General features: G+C 38.4%; 5 protein-coding genes across 5 annotated transcripts; 4 read left to right on the top strand and 1 right to left on the bottom strand.

Annotated features, from left to right (window-relative positions):
• Positions 1 to 200: 200 nt before the first annotated feature.
• LOC112197451 lies at positions 201 to 2530 on the bottom strand. The gene is made up of 8 exons (XM_024338129.2): positions 2123 to 2530; positions 1771 to 1851; positions 1615 to 1674; positions 1170 to 1213; positions 1004 to 1046; positions 834 to 905; positions 652 to 753; positions 201 to 566 (listed from the first exon to the last, which is right to left on the bottom strand). Exons 1-8 carry the CDS (start codon positions 2480 to 2482, stop codon positions 447 to 449), a joined length of 882 nt encoding a protein of 293 aa, XP_024193897.1. The 5' UTR covers positions 2483 to 2530; the 3' UTR covers positions 201 to 446.
• Positions 2531 to 5592: 3062 nt separating this feature from the next.
• Positions 5593 to 7674, top strand: LOC112199963. The gene has a single exon (XM_024340959.2). It carries the CDS (start codon positions 6146 to 6148, stop codon positions 7373 to 7375), a length of 1230 nt encoding a protein of 409 aa, XP_024196727.1. The 5' UTR covers positions 5593 to 6145; the 3' UTR covers positions 7376 to 7674.
• Positions 7675 to 8573: 899 nt separating this feature from the next.
• On the top strand, positions 8574 to 10209 carry LOC112197684. The gene is made up of 2 exons (XM_024338449.2): positions 8574 to 9104; positions 9225 to 10209. Exons 1-2 carry the CDS (start codon positions 8791 to 8793, stop codon positions 10087 to 10089), a joined length of 1179 nt encoding a protein of 392 aa, XP_024194217.1. The 5' UTR covers positions 8574 to 8790; the 3' UTR covers positions 10090 to 10209.
• Positions 10210 to 11305: 1096 nt separating this feature from the next.
• LOC112197308 lies at positions 11306 to 12972 on the top strand. Its single transcript, XM_024337927.2, has 2 exons — positions 11306 to 11688; positions 11873 to 12972. The coding sequence occupies exons 1-2, from the start codon at positions 11369 to 11371 to the stop codon at positions 12747 to 12749; spliced, it is 1197 nt and encodes a 398-aa protein (XP_024193695.1). The 5' UTR covers positions 11306 to 11368; the 3' UTR covers positions 12750 to 12972.
• A 1470-nt stretch (positions 12973 to 14442) lies between these two features.
• On the top strand, positions 14443 to 15982 carry LOC112197309. Its single transcript, XM_024337928.2, has 2 exons — positions 14443 to 14918; positions 14995 to 15982. Exons 1-2 carry the CDS (start codon positions 14623 to 14625, stop codon positions 15869 to 15871), a joined length of 1173 nt encoding a protein of 390 aa, XP_024193696.1. The 5' UTR covers positions 14443 to 14622; the 3' UTR covers positions 15872 to 15982.
• The last annotated feature ends 1428 nt before the right edge of the window (positions 15983 to 17410 follow it).

The raw sequence follows: 17410 nt of genomic DNA, 5'->3' as shown, positions 1-17410 counted from the left end.
GTGTATTGACTTTCACATCTATTGTTTTCCCCAGTAATATGTAGGAGTGAATCCAAAAACCCCAAATGGTCTATTCTGTTGTCACTTTTCACCCAACCTAATCTGAAAACAGGACTCAAGTCCTTGCACATATTGTGAGTAAAACGAGGGCATGTTACAGGGGTTACACAAAAGTTGAACAAAATCAATCCAGCAAGAAATATCAGGCCAGAGGAAATCAATCTGGATTCTCCTTTACTCAAATGATATCGAGTTTTACATGTAAAGATTGTAGTCATGAATAATGATGATTCATGATGATACATGAGATTACAGTTGGGATGCTTACATGACCCCTGGTATTTCTATCCCAACCCCATCCAATAATCAACCTATGAAGCTTTTTTTTCACGTATAATGTACCACATATGGCAGACATCAATAATTATTCAGTCACCCAAATGCTGCTATATTGCCTTCTCCAGCCATCTTGGCAATCTCAAAGATGCTTTCATCCCGAGCCTCGAAAGGAAGGCACCATACAGTATGTGCAGCAAGAATGTGAAGGACCCACTATTTATAAAAACCTGTTAAGACATGCAAAGCTTCAGTGGTTCAATATTACAGAGGCCGCCGGGGGAGGGAATAGTGAATGGGGGTAGTTGATGATACCAGAATACTAAATAAGGCATATATTGCTTCCATCGATGGAACTGTATAGATGCCTGCTGCTGTGAAGATGAATGTTAGAGAAGCATGAATGTTTATCGTGATCTGCAAGCAAAATGTGTACCATTAGAAATGTAACTTGAATCTTTATACTGCATCAAGCAAATATTAGGAGAAAGCATTACCAGAGCAAATATGTTTTCTCTGATCAAGAAAGAAGTGATCAAAACATACCCTACAGAACCCAATGCTCGAACCTGCATATGAAATCAAACATTTTAATTATAGAATTAGAGACAAGAAATATTGCTTCAACATATATAATGAATTCATAGCAGTAAGGAGAAAACACTACAATTGCACACAAGAAAACTGAAATAGTCCAATTTGCTCCCGACCTGAGAAGATGCGAAAATAAAAATTAAAACCACTGAGCAGCATGACATAAACTCATTAAAAACTTCAGATGTCAAAAGTATAATCCATAACTAGAGTTCAAAATAAGGTGAACTAGTTCATACCTCCACAAACTTCCCATTGTAAAGCCAACTAATCCATGCTTAAGCTGCACAAGAGAGACATCTACTAAGCAAGTCAATAATCAATCAGCATGGTCAAGTGTAAAGCTTTCATAAGCTATACTAAATAATTTGAACATAGAAACATTTTCTAAAGTAAATGATAAGCACCGGCTAGTTTTATCATGACTTCATGAGTAGGCCAGTTGACATTAATTCCAGTTTTGGGGTAAAAGATGGCCAACTGGCTAGCCAGTTACTGGTCTACCATAATGGATAGACAAGTCCAATATAGTTTTCACGAGTAAGATATCAACTAACAACTGTATCTATGCAAGGTAAAGATTTAAAGAACAAAGAGTTTGAACATGAAGAATCAAAGAATTGCAACACATGCTAGTTCAAATTCATAGTAACAAGCACAAAACGGAACAGATAGCACGCTCACCAAATAGGTTAAGGCTTTCACCGGACCAGACAAGACAAGTAATAGCATAGTCGTTGCCACCTACAAATACCGAAAGATCATTGCAATTACTACAAAATTTCATACGGCAAACATTACATCAATCTGTAGGTTCGAAAATGATATATGATCACAAACCATAGTTTTTCTTCCAGCTGCGGTGCCCCATCTCATTGAGGTGATCACTATGGGCAGCGAAAAGAAGCAACCAAAGTAATTCTGCACAAAAACCAAACCCCATTGAGACCAATCCACATATCCAAGTAACCATAACAAAATTTTAAACCTAATTAGTAAACAAGCGCATTAAGTTACACAAAAGTTTAATCTTTTGATTCCTTTTGAACCAAGCAAAGCTTAAAACTCAAACAAAGTATTCTCACGACTAGAATGAAATAGTGAAACTAAATTCATCATGCATATAAAGCCTAGTGCTTGATAGTTAATTCGGGTTGTTTGGACAAACGGAGAAGAACCCAGATTTCAATACCTCAATTGCGAGAGAATTGCTGAGGAAATACACCAACCCAGTAAGCGCAGCAAACATGGAGCACTCAACCAATGCCAATGTTTTCCGGTGAACGACGCCGTTTGGGGACAAGTCGTCGAGGTCAGTTGAAATTCCGGCGGTGTCCTCATTTCCGAAGAAAAGCGATCGACTTTGCGACGCCCTTGAGAGCTTGAGGGTGGGTTTGGGCGGTGAAATTGGGGAGAAGGTGAAGGGGTTGGGTCTGAGGGAAAGGTCGAGTCTTTGAGAGAGGAGGTGAGGAAGGGAAGGGAGAGAGGAGAGAGGGGTAGTTTGGGAAATTGACAAGGGTGGAGTGAGGTGCTGAATTTGCAGAGGAATCATTGGAGCTCAGAGGTCAGGGAGAGAGAGAGAGAGAGTTTCAGAGCGGTCGATTGGGCTAATAGGGGCATTGAGGATTTGGGCCTAGCTTGAACTCGGGCTGGGTTATTTGTGTTTCTTCATTGGGCCTGATGTTCTTGCTCTAGTAGAATTACTTTGGAGTTCTGATGAGATCTTGTGTATTATTGCTGGTATGATCGTACCGTGTTAGAATAGAATTACATCAATAAAAAAGAATAGAATTAAAATAATTAGTCTTCATGTGCCGAACTCACTACCTTCCACTTACGAATGAGAGACTCATGCCACTAGATCAAACGGTATTTGGCAACATACACAAAGTTAAGACACATTTCTTTTTTTTTTCCCTATCCATACACATTTCTTACTTTTGCAAAGGAGAAACGACGAATGAGAATAACATCTTTGTAGATGGGAACTCGACTATATACCCATTACCATAAAAGTGGTCTAATTTTGTGATAAAATGATTTTACTAAGTGTGATTTTGAAAACAAACTGTTCTGATTATTAAACTGTAAAGTGAAGATTCGTTAACTATAACTTAAACGAATAAGTATGTTTTTTGAAGAAAGTAATTAAGATACAAATCGATGAATGAGATTTGAACAAGTATGGAAAAAAGTAAAAACTACTCTAAATCAAAGTGCTTCATCCTTTGTAATCAAACCATTTATTTTGATTCAATCACCAAATTAACTTGAAGCTAAATGATATGAATGATTATGAAAGCCTTAGGTGCAGGCACATGGCACTGACTGACAGCCCACAGAAAGTGCATGTCAGACAGCAAGCGTGTTCACTTAATAATAATCATCTCTGCAGCTAAACTTGCACTCAATCATTAGCACTGTGCACCTCGTCACCTTCAGATCAAAAATAAAGCCCTAGGCTCCAGTATTGCCCTACCCTATCTCTTTTTCCCTTCCTCAGATCACTCGATGTGATACAGCCATTAGCCATATAATTAGTGTTAACCTTTCGATCCCAATAACAATTTTAAACCCAATGAATTGCAAAGCAACAAAATAATTAATGAGCTCAGAGCAATGGAAACATAATGATTACCACACTTCCACTATTGTTTAATCCACATTACATTATACAAAACGTTCTTTCACCAAATAATTGTGTGTCTTAACTATGCACCAGGATTCGCATGCGTTGGGCGTGCCGACCTTGCTATTATGGTCTCTAACAAGACGTGCTTTCTAGTTGTAGTGTTGTACTGATGTGTACCATTTTCTTACTTATTTCCTACTCAACTGAAACCGAAAAAATAAGTAGAGATCGAGAGGGAGATTAACACCAAAACCTCTCGAATAAGAACGCAAAGAAAATACGAAATCAAGTTCACGAAGCTGAAAATGGGAAAATCATATCTGACCAGAGGAGTTAATGGAGCGGCATGCATGGCACCTGGCCTGGTGGCCCGATGGTGTGATGCCAAGTGCTAAGAGTTGTTATAATCAGTAATGAGTGTGAGTTTTCATCAAATGAAAAGGGGTCCCTTAATTCATGCATGTTATGAAGGGACTAGAACGAGAATCAGTACAAAGAAACTGTATAACCTCCAAGCCTACACGGCAACTCAAAAGCCTCGGTCTGATTTTGCTGCTTTTGTTTGTTTGTTTGATGAAGCATACATGTCACACACAGTGTGACGGATGCAAACCACTCATCATTATTGTCCTCGCTAGCTCTGTGTCTTTACTGTAGTCTAAGGTATTGAAATTTTAGAATAGAAAATTGTCAGATTGCAATTCTGATATTTCAAAAGACACCGATGTACCATGTTTTACAACACATATTTGCATCATTAGCTGTGCTTTCATTGACCGATTCACGATAGATAAGCGTGGGATGTGTCATATATACTATGTATGATAGAATTTTATAGGTGTTATTGTGAAAAGGAAAACATCTATTGTTTTTCTTGTAAAAATTCAATGTACGTACCTTTTGTTGCTTATAAAAATTACACAACTTGTTATAATTTAATGACCTGTCTAATTCTCCAAGGACTTTTTTGTGTGTTATTGTGAACCTGAGATAGAGAGTAGACAAGTTATTCAAGTAACATCACACCTTGTGATCGAATGGTGTGATAGCAAGTGTGTGATAATCACTAATAACGTGGGCGAGTTTTCATCGGATAGCTTTATTCATGTCATGGAATTAATGGACAGAAACGACGAGAATAGCTACAAACTCTAAGTCTTCACGGCACGTCAAAAGCTCCGATCTGATTTTGCTGCTTTTGTTTTTGTTTGATGAAACCCTACTATACATGGTGACAGATGCAAACCATCATCATTGTTGTCCTCGCCAGCTTTGCGACTTTGAGGGTAATGGATAGCAGCCTACCATGTTTTCGAGCTCGATCGATTGAAATGCTCACTCCAGATCTTCTCAAAAATTACGATGCTGACCTCAGATGGTTGTTACCGGGTCAGTGGCAGCTTAAACACATTAACATCGTCCATTTCCCAGTTGAGAAGGGTCAACAACACACAATTTATTTGTCGGTGGGACACGTGCCCCATACACAACAAGAAAACGACATTGTATTAGATTGTGTCTCCATGAATGATGGTAGAATGTCAAAGGGAAATGGACAAACGCAATGTCTGCTTCACTGTTGGCCTCTTGTCACCACTTAGCTTAACGAAAACACCATGTGAGTTTCATTCACTTTTCATGTGCCTTTTTTTTTAATGTTTCATGTCGGAATTAGAGAAAATATTTGATGAATTGTCTTAAAAATATTATGTTTATTGTAAATTTATGTTACAAAGAAAAAAAAAATTCCAAAATTCGAATTCTCCTAAAAAATTCTTGAATTTAGAATAATTACGTTAATCTGCATCTTTTGTCTTTCTTCCTTTTATAGAAAAAAAAAAAAAAAAGAAGTTACAAATATTTTTCAAATTAAAGTGATTTTGGCATCAAAAGCAAGGACAAGAGGAAAAAGAAAAAGGAGAGGGATTAAGGAAATCTTGGAGGGCAAAAATGAAGTTGACAAAACAGATGAAATATTGATAGGATATAGACCAGATGATGTAATGACTTTTCTTCATAAGTGGGGACTATTTGGAGCAGGGGTTTGTAGCTGGGTTGGTTTGGTGGGTCTGATATAGCATTGATGGTGTACAACGACTCTGTGAGTAGTAATAGATTTATGGAGGTTTTCTCTTTGGTTCTGTTCTTTGATTTTACTCAAACTTGCTGTAACATTCACTTCCCTACACAATAATGCCTGCAGGAATTAGTGCTTTTCTTGCACCACTCACTCTTTTTTCTCTTCCTTGCTTACACTGTTGGCTGTAAAGCAAACGTAAAGTTGACGCCTTCCTTTCATCTATCAATTCAATCACACTCTAAATCTCAATACTTGAATTCATTCCCAAAGAAAATCTCTTTACTTTACTCAATCATCTAACCCAATTCTTTCAAGTTTTCTAAAGTCATATTGCGTTGTGCCTTTCATTTTATAGCCCACAAGGCCTTTCGGAGCTGGCATTTGATCTTCAAAATCTCAAACCTTTGATTCATTTTCATTCTCTCTCACAGACCCTTTTTTTTTTACTTGAAACTTGATCTTCAAGATTCAAGCTTTCATTCATTCATTCATTCATTCAAGCCATGAGAGACAGAGGCAAAGCTGTGGAGTCAGCTCACAACTTTGACATGGAGTACTATTGTTCTTCATCTGAAATGCCATGCAATAAACACCCGAATTCTTCTTCCATTGGAATATGTGCTTATTGTTTGAAAGAGCGCCTAGCTCTGCTGGTGTGTTCAGATTGTGGTGAGCAGCGTCTCTCTTCTTGTTCATGTTCTGAGATCTCATCCTCATCGAATCGAAACTCATGTACCGGGGAGGTAGGCAGTGTTGGGAGAGTCTCATTTCTGATTGAGAATGAGAAGAATGAGGCTCTACTTTCGAAACAAAAGCCGAAACCCCAAGAGAAGGAGGATGTTGTGGTGCTGAGGAGGAGCAGCAGCAGCTGTGCTGAGATAAAGAGAAGTGGGTTTTGGAGATTTGGGAGGTTGTTTAGGAAGAAGAGGTCAGAGAAGGATTGTGGGAACAAAAGTGTTGGTGGGTTTGATGACAAAAGTGAGATGTGGCTGGTTGATCATGTAGGTGTGTCAAGGTCTAGGTCTCTTTGTAGTTTTAGAGGTGGTGGTTTGTTTGAGTCTGAGGATGGTGGTGATCACCTAATGGTTTCTGGGGCTAGGAGTTCAATTTCAGCTGCAAGGAGTTCTAGTGTCACTGCTGGTATGGTTTTGGATTCGGGAAGAAAGAGTGGGTTTAGCGAAGGAAGGAAGAGTGGGTTTAGTGAAGGGAGGAAGAGTGGGTTTAGTGAAGGGAGAAAGAGTGGTTTTAGTGAAGGAAGGAAGAGTGGTTTTGATGGTGAAAAGAAAGATGAAGTCTTGGTTTCTGAATTGGGTGGTAATGATCAGTTCAAGGGTGTGAAGAAAAGTGATTTTAGTGGAGCAACCAAGAGAGTTTTCTCACTCAAGGAGAGTGATTTTAGTAGATTGGATGAGTCAGGGTTTATTGACTTGAAGCTTGATTACTCAACAGAATCCAAGCCAGATTTGAAGATGGGAACTTTGACAGGTTCAGAATCTGTGTTTGGAAGCATGAGGAGTAGTGACTTTGTGGCACATGAATATGGTCCAGGTCAATTTGGGGATGGGATTTTCAGTCATAGTGGATCTTGTAGAATTACAGTCAATGAGAGAGGGATAAAGAGGGGAAGGAAAAGCTTGAAGGGTGGTTGGAAATGGATTTTCAGGCATCATCCAAGCTGGGGATCAAGTACTAGGAGGAAGAAAGATGAAGAAGATATGATGTTCAAAACCTGAGAAAAATGATGGGCCAAAATGACAAAAATTCTCTGTTTTCTTCAGCTTTACAGAAAATCTTCTGTCTGTTATTTTCTGTCTTAATTCGCATTTGTAGTTAGTCACTAGTTACCACATTCACTTCACTGCCTCTCTAATTTCTCTCCTCTTTGTATTTATGTTGCTGTTAGTAAATGTTAAAGAAAATAGCTCATACTAACTGGGATGTTTGCATAGAGTTCAAGTGTTTTGCTTAGGGTATGATTGTGCAAACAGCATTGTACTGAGGAATGAAGATCATAATAATTTTGCTCAGAAAATAATGGCATTTTATTAAATCCATATTGATTGATTCTTATATATGTCACTAGTTACATGAAGGGCTGTTCAAAATGCATACAGGGCTTAACCTGCAAAGGGCGAAAAGGACAAAATCACATCAGTATTATTTGAATGCATTTAGCCAGTGCATATATGTATGAAGTTTTAAAGCTAAAAAAGAGCAAAGCCCTCCTTTTCTTTTTCCCCAATATCAATAAAGGGTACTAGCATAAGATCTAGTCAGTACAGAAAAGAAAATAAGATCTATAGACTTGCTAGTCTAGGAGCCCAGGAAAAAGAGAGGGTTTCATCTTTTTCAACTTGCTACAAGATTTAAGTTATAGGACTTTAGGTGATGCTTCCTTTTCAATACAAGAGGGTTTTGGCGTTTTGCTTTGCAAGCGAGTCTTGTTGACCTTGAACTTTATTGAAGTTCTTGGAGCAAGTTCATCCGTTGGGTTACCGGATCACTCATTATTAATTATTTTTTAGTGTTTATTTTTGCTATTTGAGTCACCGGCAAGGTTTCCAAACTGTCTTGGGTCACGGGGTCAGTTTGCAAGTCACAAAAGTGACCCAGGTTAGTTTGGAAACTATGCCCGTGACTTAAATGGTAAAAATAAACCCTAAAAAGTAGTGAATAGTAAGTAATCCGGTGACCCAACAAGTGAACTTGCTCTGGCAAGTGATTTATTGTCTTTCATACATTCCACAACTTTTGGGTTTATCCTCTTCCCTGGACCCTAGCCATTAGTCAAGTTGATGAAATTTCTGTGAAAACTGCAAACCATTTCAACATCCATGTCCAATCCAACCCACAAGAGAGACTTGGCCTCTAGTGAACAAGTCCGCCGCTTAAACTTTATAAGTCACAACCACACATTTGGTAAATCTTATCACCAATAGCAGCTGGCAAGTGGGGCAATTCAATAAAGAATATTATGTTCAACGAGTTAATAACAGTCAACTAGGGCTGCTACTGACTTCTTCAATTTCTGAAACTGTAGGACCATATGAGCATGAACATTAAGAACTTGAGATCCTCCAAGACCAGAGAGAATTCGATTTTTTGTTTGTTTTTTTTTTTCAATTTTTGAAGAAGAATCTGTGGCAAAATGTATGTGACAAGACCTCTCTCAGGGTACAAAAAGTCTCCTGCTGATCTTTCATTGCCCCCTCCTGAAGGTCCAAATTCTGGCATTCTTGTTATCCAAGATGAAGAACCCAAGTGCTGCATGAATTTGTTCAAGACTGATATGATTAAAGACCTGCCTCTCCCTCAGAACAGAAGTCTAGAGCTTTACTATGCACAAGGGTTTCATCCAATGAGAGAACTTCATTTTTTCAAAGTTCTATTCATCCCAGTTCTGAATCAGCCCTTGTCTTCCAATCAGTACTACGCAATATATCCATTTGGGAAGGATAGAGGGTATGTATGCCTATATCAATTGACAATTAAATTTTATTGTACATGTTATGAACTGCGAAAGTTATGTTATGATGTTAGATTGTTAATTTGAGCCACGAGTTTTTTTGTGTTTCTTTGCAGGGAAGGGTACACAAGCTCAAAAGAGGATGAAACAGACATGGACCCATGTTGCTTCAGCAGCTGTTCTAATGATGTAAAGCCGCAACGTTTTGATCCCAAAAACCTGTACCAGCAATATCAGATTGATCTTCACAGAAAACTTGTGAACATTTCTGGTGGGTTTGTGGCTAATTCTATGGCTACAGATGGTTGTCCCCCAGATGCATTGTGGAGAAGAGGGTGGAAACTCACTTGCTCAACGGCACAGGAGTTCGAACTAGGTGATGCACCAGGCCTAGACACTACTCTCCGCGCCCAACTTCCTGGTTTTGATTTCCCATTGAATAATGTGGTTGTAGGGAAGTGGTATTGTCCATTCATGTTTGTCAAGGAAGGCACACCGAAACCGTCGAGAACAATATACTATGAGATGACACTTGAGCAAAGATGGGAACAAATATTTGTGAAGGAGCGTAATAAGGAACATGATATAGGCAATGCTGTGAATGTGGATGTTGTTGTGCAAAGTGAGGTGGTTGCAGTTGTGCTTGGAGGGAGGGAAGGTGTTTGTGATGAGAAACATGTGGATGATGATGGGGTGGTGTGGTTTAAGAGTGTCAACAATGTGGGTGAAGAGAGAAGGGTCGGGGTGAGCTTAGCGATTGTTGAGAGGATGAAGTGGGAGCAAGAAAGGGTTGGGTGGGTTGGGGGAGATGAAGGCAAAGTGAGAGTGGAGAGAGTTGAGGTATATGGAGGGATGGGTGAGTGGAAGAAGTTTGGTTGTTTTGTATTGGTTGAGAGGTTTGTGTTGAAAAGAATGAATGGGAGCTTGTTAGTTAGCCATGAGTTCAAGCACACTCATCAGATCAAGTGTAAATGGGAATGATAGATTATGTAGCTTGTCAATTGGTATAATCTCAATCTGGGAAAATTTGTTCAAATATGTGGGCTTATTCCACAAACTTGAATCAATGATAAGTTTTGCAAATTGGGCTTTTTCTGAAAATTCTTGTTGCTTACAAACCTTTCTAAGTTGCTCTTTGATTCATGGAATTATAAATTTTTGATTCAAGAAATACCAATTTAGGTATATTCTGATATTTGACCAATCTGTCCACGTCTTTGTTGGAGAGATTTTCAAAATGTAATTTTTATTAAAGAAATGAAAATGTGTAATTTATGTTTGCACTATTTGTATATGCCTAAGTGAAAATGTTTCTTACCATTTGAAGAACCTCATATATTTTTATATAAAAAATTCATTCTCTACAAAATGAGACAATCCAAGAGAATCCCAAGAAAATCCTAAGAAGATCTAACCCTCCAATATTCACAATTTTCTTGTTTTCTTATAAAACTTATAGAAACTAATAGTGCGTAATTAGTTTCTAGTAACTTTGAGCCATTTTGTATACCTTCTTTTGAGTGTTTAGGTTGATCTTCGTAAGTGCAGGATGCCGATCAAGAACAGCATTGTGCTAGGCTTCATTATATCCTAGAGGCGTATTTGATTATCCCCTTTGCACACTTAATATTAGGGCAAATAATGTCTTAAGAAAAACGTTGCTACAACGTGACTTTGAAGCATTTTCCTTCATTAGCCATAACCCTTAACTACAAAAACATCAACAGTCTTCCTTCATATGTACCCAAGGCTTACATATCAAGGCTTTGACCATTTCACTGGATTGAGTTCCAAGCTGCCTGAAGTATCATAAAATTTAACTGATTCTCATTTGAAAAATTCATTGGCCAATCATTAGTCTTGTGCTTGGCAACAAATTAACCCTGTTGGTGATCCCCATCTCAAAGAAACGTGAAGAAAACTCAATGAGGTAATTTCTTCTCACTTTCTTCTTAGCTTACACAGCATGATACATGTCAAATGTCAACAGCTGCATCCATCTTCAATTCTTCATCTCTATACTTCTTATTGAAGTTAAATAAATTACCTCAACTGTAGACCAATCCATATTCTACACATTCTTAATATTAGTCAAACGTTTGATTTGTAGTATCCAATGAATTAAAGAAACGTCATAACTTGTCCTAATTGTCTACGTTAAGCTGACAACTTCATCACATAAAAGTAGCTTAAAGTTCTTATGATCCTTATACCCGAAAATTGAACCCAAAATAGCTGAGCAAAGACATTTAGAGAGAAAATGTATGTGACAAGGCCTCTTTCTATGTACCAGAAGCAACCTTCCATGCTCTCTTTGCCACCTCCAGAGGGTCCAAATTCCGGTATTTTGGTCATACAAGATGAAGAATCAGAGCCTACAATTTGCTTTGGCTTGTTTAAAGGCCACGAGCTCAAGGACCTTCCTTTCCCTCAGAACAAGAATCTGAAGCTTCGTTATTCCACAAGCAATGGAGAGCAAACATCCGTTTCTTATTTCTACACTGCCTTCATTCCAGTCCTTAACCAGCCTCCGGCATCCAATTGTTATTATGCAATTTCGTCCCGCGGGAAGCATAAAGGGTATGAATGATATCTCAAACTGCACATAATTTTATGGTATATAAACCGATAGATCGCATTTTTCAGTGTATGTAAGTTATCAACTGGTCACTGATACGGTCTTAATTTGTAGTCCTCCTAGCGTTACTCTTATTATTTTCATAGGAATGAACTGACATTTTTTTTTTTTGAATTGGCTTTGTAGACAAGCATACACCAGTTCAACAGAGGAGGACTTGGGAACCTGCTGCTTCTGCACTTACGTCCGAGATGTACCACCGCAACCCTTAAATCCTAATAACACATGGCAGCAATTTCAGGTCCAACGCAAAGGCAGATTTAACCAATGTGGTGGTTTTGTTGCCAAAGCTATAGCTTCGGATGGGTTTCCTCCAAAGTTTCTTGGAAGAAAAGGCTGGGAGATATATACCTCAACTCCACGTGACTTCCATTTAGATGAAGCACCAGGTCTAGACTCTGCACTACGTGCTCGCCTTCCGGATTTCAACTTTGAAGTATCGAATGCAAGCTCGAATCCTGTGGTTGTGGGGAAGTGGTATTGTCCCTTCATGTTTGTTAAGGAAGGATCACTAACACCGAAAGATCAAATGAGTAGCACAAGGTATTATGAGATGACACTCGAGCAAAGATGGGAGCAAATATTTGCACGTGACAGTGATGCAAATGAGGAAAATAATGTTGTGGTTGTTGATGTTTCTGTCGAAAATGAATTTGTTACTGTTGCTGGAAATTATGTGGAAGCTGTGCATGAGGAGAGGGATATGGCTAATGGGGTAATCTGGTATAGGGGTTTTAACAAAGTAGGAGGAGAGAGCATTGTAGGGGTGAGCTTAGCAATTTTAGAGAGGGTGAAGTGGGAGCAACAAAGGTTTGGATGGAATGGAGGGAATGAGAGGAAGGTGAGAGTGAAGAAAGTAGAGGAGTTTGGGGGTACGGGAAGGTGGAAGAAATTTGGTTGCTATGTGTTGGTTGAGAGGTTTGTACTGAAAAGAATGGATGGAAGCTTGGTACTGACTTATGGTTTCAGACACACTCATCAGATTAGGAGCAAATGGGTGTGAGGTATTCTTTTGTTTGCAATTGCGCAATCCATCTTGTACTAATTCCATGCTTGGAGGATAGCGTAGTTGCAATTCATGTGTTGAAGTATTTTTTATGTATATTATTTTGAAGTGATAACATAGTTTTTTTTAATAAACAGAGGAGTGATAACATTGTCTTTTCAAGAATGTGTTTATTTAGATTGATTGAAATTATAAGGGTGAATTGATTATTTAAATTCAATTGAAGCTTTCCATTGTAAAGAAATAATATATAAACTGTCCACATTATAATGCTTCCATTGTTGAGTTTGTGGCATTGATGAATAGCATACATAATTACATACACATGGACATTAAACTTGAAAACTTTCCGGCATAGAGTGATTCGAAAAGGTGAACCTTTGCTACAAATCTTGAATTAGCTTGCTTGATATAGCAATAAAATTTGATTTGGTGGTGTGATTGATAGACCGCAACGAGGACATTTGAATATTTTTAAGTTGTACTTGGCCCTCTCATTATAGATCAAGGCATGATTAAATTATGATCGAGCTTCTCAGAGTTTGGATGAGTTCATGAAGTAAAAAAACACTGTACTGTACTATAAAGTATATGTTAGCACCAGAAGAGTTGAGATATTTTAAACTCCATCCAAGAATGGATGGAACCTTGGTACTAATTTATGGTTTCACACACACTAATCACAGTTGGAGCAAATGGGTGTGAGACGTAATCCATTCTGTAGTAAACCCATCAATGCTTATATAGCATACATATATAGTTGAAATTCATGTATTTAAGTATTTGTTTTATCATATTAAAGTGATCCCCTTCCTTTTTTAAAAGGATGTGTTTGTTTAGCTTCATGTATTGGAGTTATAAGGGAGAATTGGTTTAATTGAATTTTTTTCCATAGTCAAGAACTACAGATGTCCTCATTACAATGTCTCCATAATTGAGGTCCTTGATGATGAGTGTAATAGATACAGATATAGACATTAAACTTGAAGACTTTTCCATCATAGAGTTATTGAGAAATATGAACCTTCCTAGCATTTGCTACAACTTTTGACTTTGCTAATTGCTTCTTAAAGTATCTTGTAATAGGAGAAAGTTCTAGATTTCCTAGTTATGTTTGATTCTATTATCTTTCGTGTACTCTGTAACTCCCTATATAAAGGGCTCCTATTATCAATAATACAACATAATTCTCTCTGCAATTCCATTTTTACTACAACATTATCATATTAAAGTGATCCCCTTCCTTTTTTTTAAAAGGATGTATTTGTTTAGCTTCATGTATTGGAGTTATAAGGGAGAATTGGTTTAATTGAATTTTTTTCCATAGTCAAGAACTACAGATGTCCTCATTACAATGTCTCCATCATTGAGGTCCTTGATGATGAGTGTAATAGATACAGATATAGACATTAAACTTGAAGACTTTTCCATCATAGAGTGATTGAAAAATATGAACCTTCCTAGCATTTGCTACTACTTTTGACTTTGCTAATTGCTTCTTAAAGTATCAGTGGAATTTGATTAATTTAGGCTGTAACAAGGACATTTAAATTATTTTAGGTTTGTGATAAATACTTGGCCGTCGGTGACCGCAATCCAAAAGACCAAACATAGGATTGAGGCATGATTAACAAATAATTGCAGTCAGTATAAAGAATATAATTACAGGAAAATGCATGAAAATTATGAACCGCAAAGTTTGAATGAGTTCATGAATTCTATCACAAGGAAATTCTATAAATTGGTACTATACATATGAATCAAGCAAATCATCAAGCCAATTTAAAGTGAGTACTCTCCCCTTTCTGTCCATATTCTTCCTCAATCTTTTGGCAAAAAAAAAAACTACCTCAGCAGAAAAACAGTCAATATGTATGTAACAAGGCCTCTGTCTATGTATAGAAGGTCTCCCGATTCACTATCACTACCAACGCCGGAAGGTCCAAATTCCGGTTATCTTGTACTACACGATGAAGAATCAGATGAAACTACCTGTTTCGGATGTTGCGAAGATCCTCATGTGCAAGGCTTGCCTTTCCCTCAGAACAAGAATCTCACAGTTGAATATTCCTCAGATGATGATGATGTTGCCTTCATTCCAGTTCTTGATAAGCCTTTATCTGCCAATACATACCATGTGATACGCCGGGATGGGAGACACAGAGGGTATGATTTTTTTCATATTAATTGCCATATATGAGCATATATAGTTTTCTAATAAGGTTCACAAATTTATTTGCAGGAAAGTGTACACAAATTCAAAGGAAGAGGACATGGCAGATTGCTGTTTTGGCAAAACTGTTCAAGATGTAAAACCAAAACCATTGGATCCATCAGACATATATCAACAAATTGAGATAATTCCAAGGAAACACCGCGGTTACTTTACTGCCAAGGCTGTTGCTTCAGATGGGTTTCCTCCTTCCTTTTTGAGGAGAAAAGATTGGACAGTGACCATGAGCACACCCCATCATTATCAACTAGGTGAAGCTCCAGGACTCAACGCTTCGAAGCGATCAGGCCTTCCTGGTTTCGACTTTCCACTGTCCAAAGATTGTTCTGAGGCTATGGTAGTTGGCAAGTGGCACTGTCCTTTCTTGTTTATCAAGGAAGGGGGACTGGAGTTGAAGCACCAAATGAAGCACTGCATGTTCTATGAAATGAGACTGGAGCAAAGATGGGAGAGAATTTTCGACAAGTACAATGAAGGAAAGAGCAACAATGCTAATGCTGTGTTTGTGGATGCATTTGTTCAAAGAGAGGCGGTATTTATTGCTGGAAGAGAAGCTTATTCCGATAATCTAGACAGAGTTCATGTCGTCGATGATTTCTTGTGGTTTAAGAGCTCTGATGGTGGGGGAGGAGAAAGGAGTGTAGGGTTGAGCATGAAAATTATTGAGAGAATGAAGTGGGAGCAAGAAAGAGTTGGATGGGTTGGTGGGGAGAAAAGAAAAGTGCGAGTGGAGAAAACCGAAAAGTTTGGGGGAACTGATGGTTGGAATAGATTTGCTTGTTATATGTTGGTGGAGAGGTTTGTGTTGAAGAGAATGGATAGAAGCTTAGCATTATTGGCATATGATTTCAAGCACACTCACCAGATTAGGTGCAAATGGGAATGACAAACTCGTAATTTCTATTGGAAGTCATAATACGTATCTAGATTGTTATTTCATTGAAAAAAATGATGATATGTTAATTATTGAACAAAATAAAATATAAAATTGAAAAAACATATGGCCTAATGCAATAATTAGTTCAATATAACTACATAAAAATATATTAATACAAAAATTGAATGGGCTTTCCGGCGGGCTTTTAAGGCCGGGCCGGGCGAGCTTTAATGGGCATGTAACGGGCCGGGGCGCGGGCCGGGCCTGGGCTTTGAACCCTCCGCCCTAGCCCTGCCTCGTGCCCAATGGGCAGGGCTGAGATGGGCTTTTCAGCGGGCCGGGCCGGGCTTTTGCCCACTGGGCCGGGCGGGCGCCCATGGGCTTTTAGGCCCGCGGGCCAAATGATGACCCCTATTCAAGTCTGTATATGGTACTATATATGATAAGATGAAGACATTACTAGAAGCAAATCACAAGATTACAAGGCTGCACATGCAAGAAGACAACACACTCTCTGGCACAAGAAAATTGGAAGACAACTCGTGCACTGTATCATACAACACACTCTGAAGTAACCTTTTTCGATCTCATCATCTCCTCCTCGTTTTTGCTTGTTGGGTCTGGCTTATCTTCCCCTTCTGAAAACCATCATCCTCCCGAGAGCATATTTTGTTTGGTCTCTTTCCCTTCTCTCCAGACTCTTTTAGCATTGAGATTATTTCTGCCAATCAAATTCCACTACTGATCGAGATTAATATATTGATTTGTATTTTAAAAGTTTCAATTAAGAGGAATTGAGTGTTGTCATATGAGAGCACTCACAGGTATATACTATTGATGTAACTAGCTTTAGGAAAAGTGTGGGGATAGGAGAACGTTTGCAGCTGCACCTCTCCCTAGGTGAGTTGCATTAGGAGAAGTATGGGATTGACATGACCTTGTCTGGAATATGTTGTGTTGTCTGCTGCATGCTTGTCTGGAGAAAGTGTGCTGCACCTCTCTCTATATATTTGTGTAATCTTTATACATTGAAATATAGAAAAACCTTCTTTATTCATTTCCACATGGTATCAGAGCAGGACCAATTTCCTGTCTGACTCTTTCTTCTGTATTGTGTCTGAAAAATGTCCGGAGGAGATAGCTTCATTTCTTCTTCCTCTACACCAAAAAGTTATGAGAGTGATTCAAACCCAAATCAACGTCTGTGTTCAGTTTTACTCAATGAGTTCAACTATATATCTTGGTCAAGAGCGATCACTCTTGCTCTTGGTGGAAGATCCAAGCTTGGCTACATCAATGGTGACATTCAAATCCCACCACCTCTATCCGCTGATTATGAAGCATGGCTCAGCAAAGATCAGCTAGTCATGTCATGGCTCCTAAATTCTATGGAGCCATCTGTTGCTGCGATCTTTAACTATTCTGAGTCTTCTCAGCATATATGGAAATCTGTGAAAGAAATGTATGGCAACCAAAATAATTGTGCCAGAGTTTTTCAACTTCAAAGAGACATCACCAATCTCAAGCAAGGAGCAACCTCTTTTGTTC

The sequence above is a fragment of the Rosa chinensis genome, chromosome 4 (assembly GCF_002994745.2).
Source record: "Rosa chinensis cultivar Old Blush chromosome 4, RchiOBHm-V2, whole genome shotgun sequence".
Lineage (NCBI taxonomy): Eukaryota > Viridiplantae > Streptophyta > Magnoliopsida > Rosales > Rosaceae > Rosa > Rosa chinensis.
The sequence above is the reverse complement of the archived record's forward strand: the minus strand, read 5'-3'. Positions and strand labels throughout refer to the sequence as shown.

Coding starts and splice junctions, on each gene's coding strand:
- LOC112197451 (XM_024338129.2), bottom strand. CDS start 2,482: ATGATTCCTCTGCAAATTCAGCACCTCACTCCACCCTTGTCAATTTCC. Junction 1,214..1,614: donor TGAAAGCCTTAACCTATTTG/GTGAGCGTGCTA, acceptor TCTCTTGTGCAG/CTTAAGCATGGATTAGTTGG. Junction 906..1,003: donor CAGTTTTCTTGTGTGCAATT/GTAGTGTTTTCT, acceptor TTTCATATGCAG/GTTCGAGCATTGGGTTCTGT.
- LOC112197308 (XM_024337927.2), top strand. CDS start 11,369: ATGTATGTGACAAGGCCTCTTTCTATGTACCAGAAGCAACCTTCCATG. Junction 11,689..11,872: donor TCCCGCGGGAAGCATAAAGG/GTATGAATGATA, acceptor TTGGCTTTGTAG/ACAAGCATACACCAGTTCAA.
- LOC112197684 (XM_024338449.2), top strand. CDS start 8,791: ATGTATGTGACAAGACCTCTCTCAGGGTACAAAAAGTCTCCTGCTGAT. Junction 9,105..9,224: donor CCATTTGGGAAGGATAGAGG/GTATGTATGCCT, acceptor GTTTCTTTGCAG/GGAAGGGTACACAAGCTCAA.
- LOC112199963 (XM_024340959.2), top strand. CDS start 6,146: ATGAGAGACAGAGGCAAAGCTGTGGAGTCAGCTCACAACTTTGACATG.
- LOC112197309 (XM_024337928.2), top strand. CDS start 14,623: ATGTATGTAACAAGGCCTCTGTCTATGTATAGAAGGTCTCCCGATTCA. Junction 14,919..14,994: donor CGGGATGGGAGACACAGAGG/GTATGATTTTTT, acceptor ATTTATTTGCAG/GAAAGTGTACACAAATTCAA.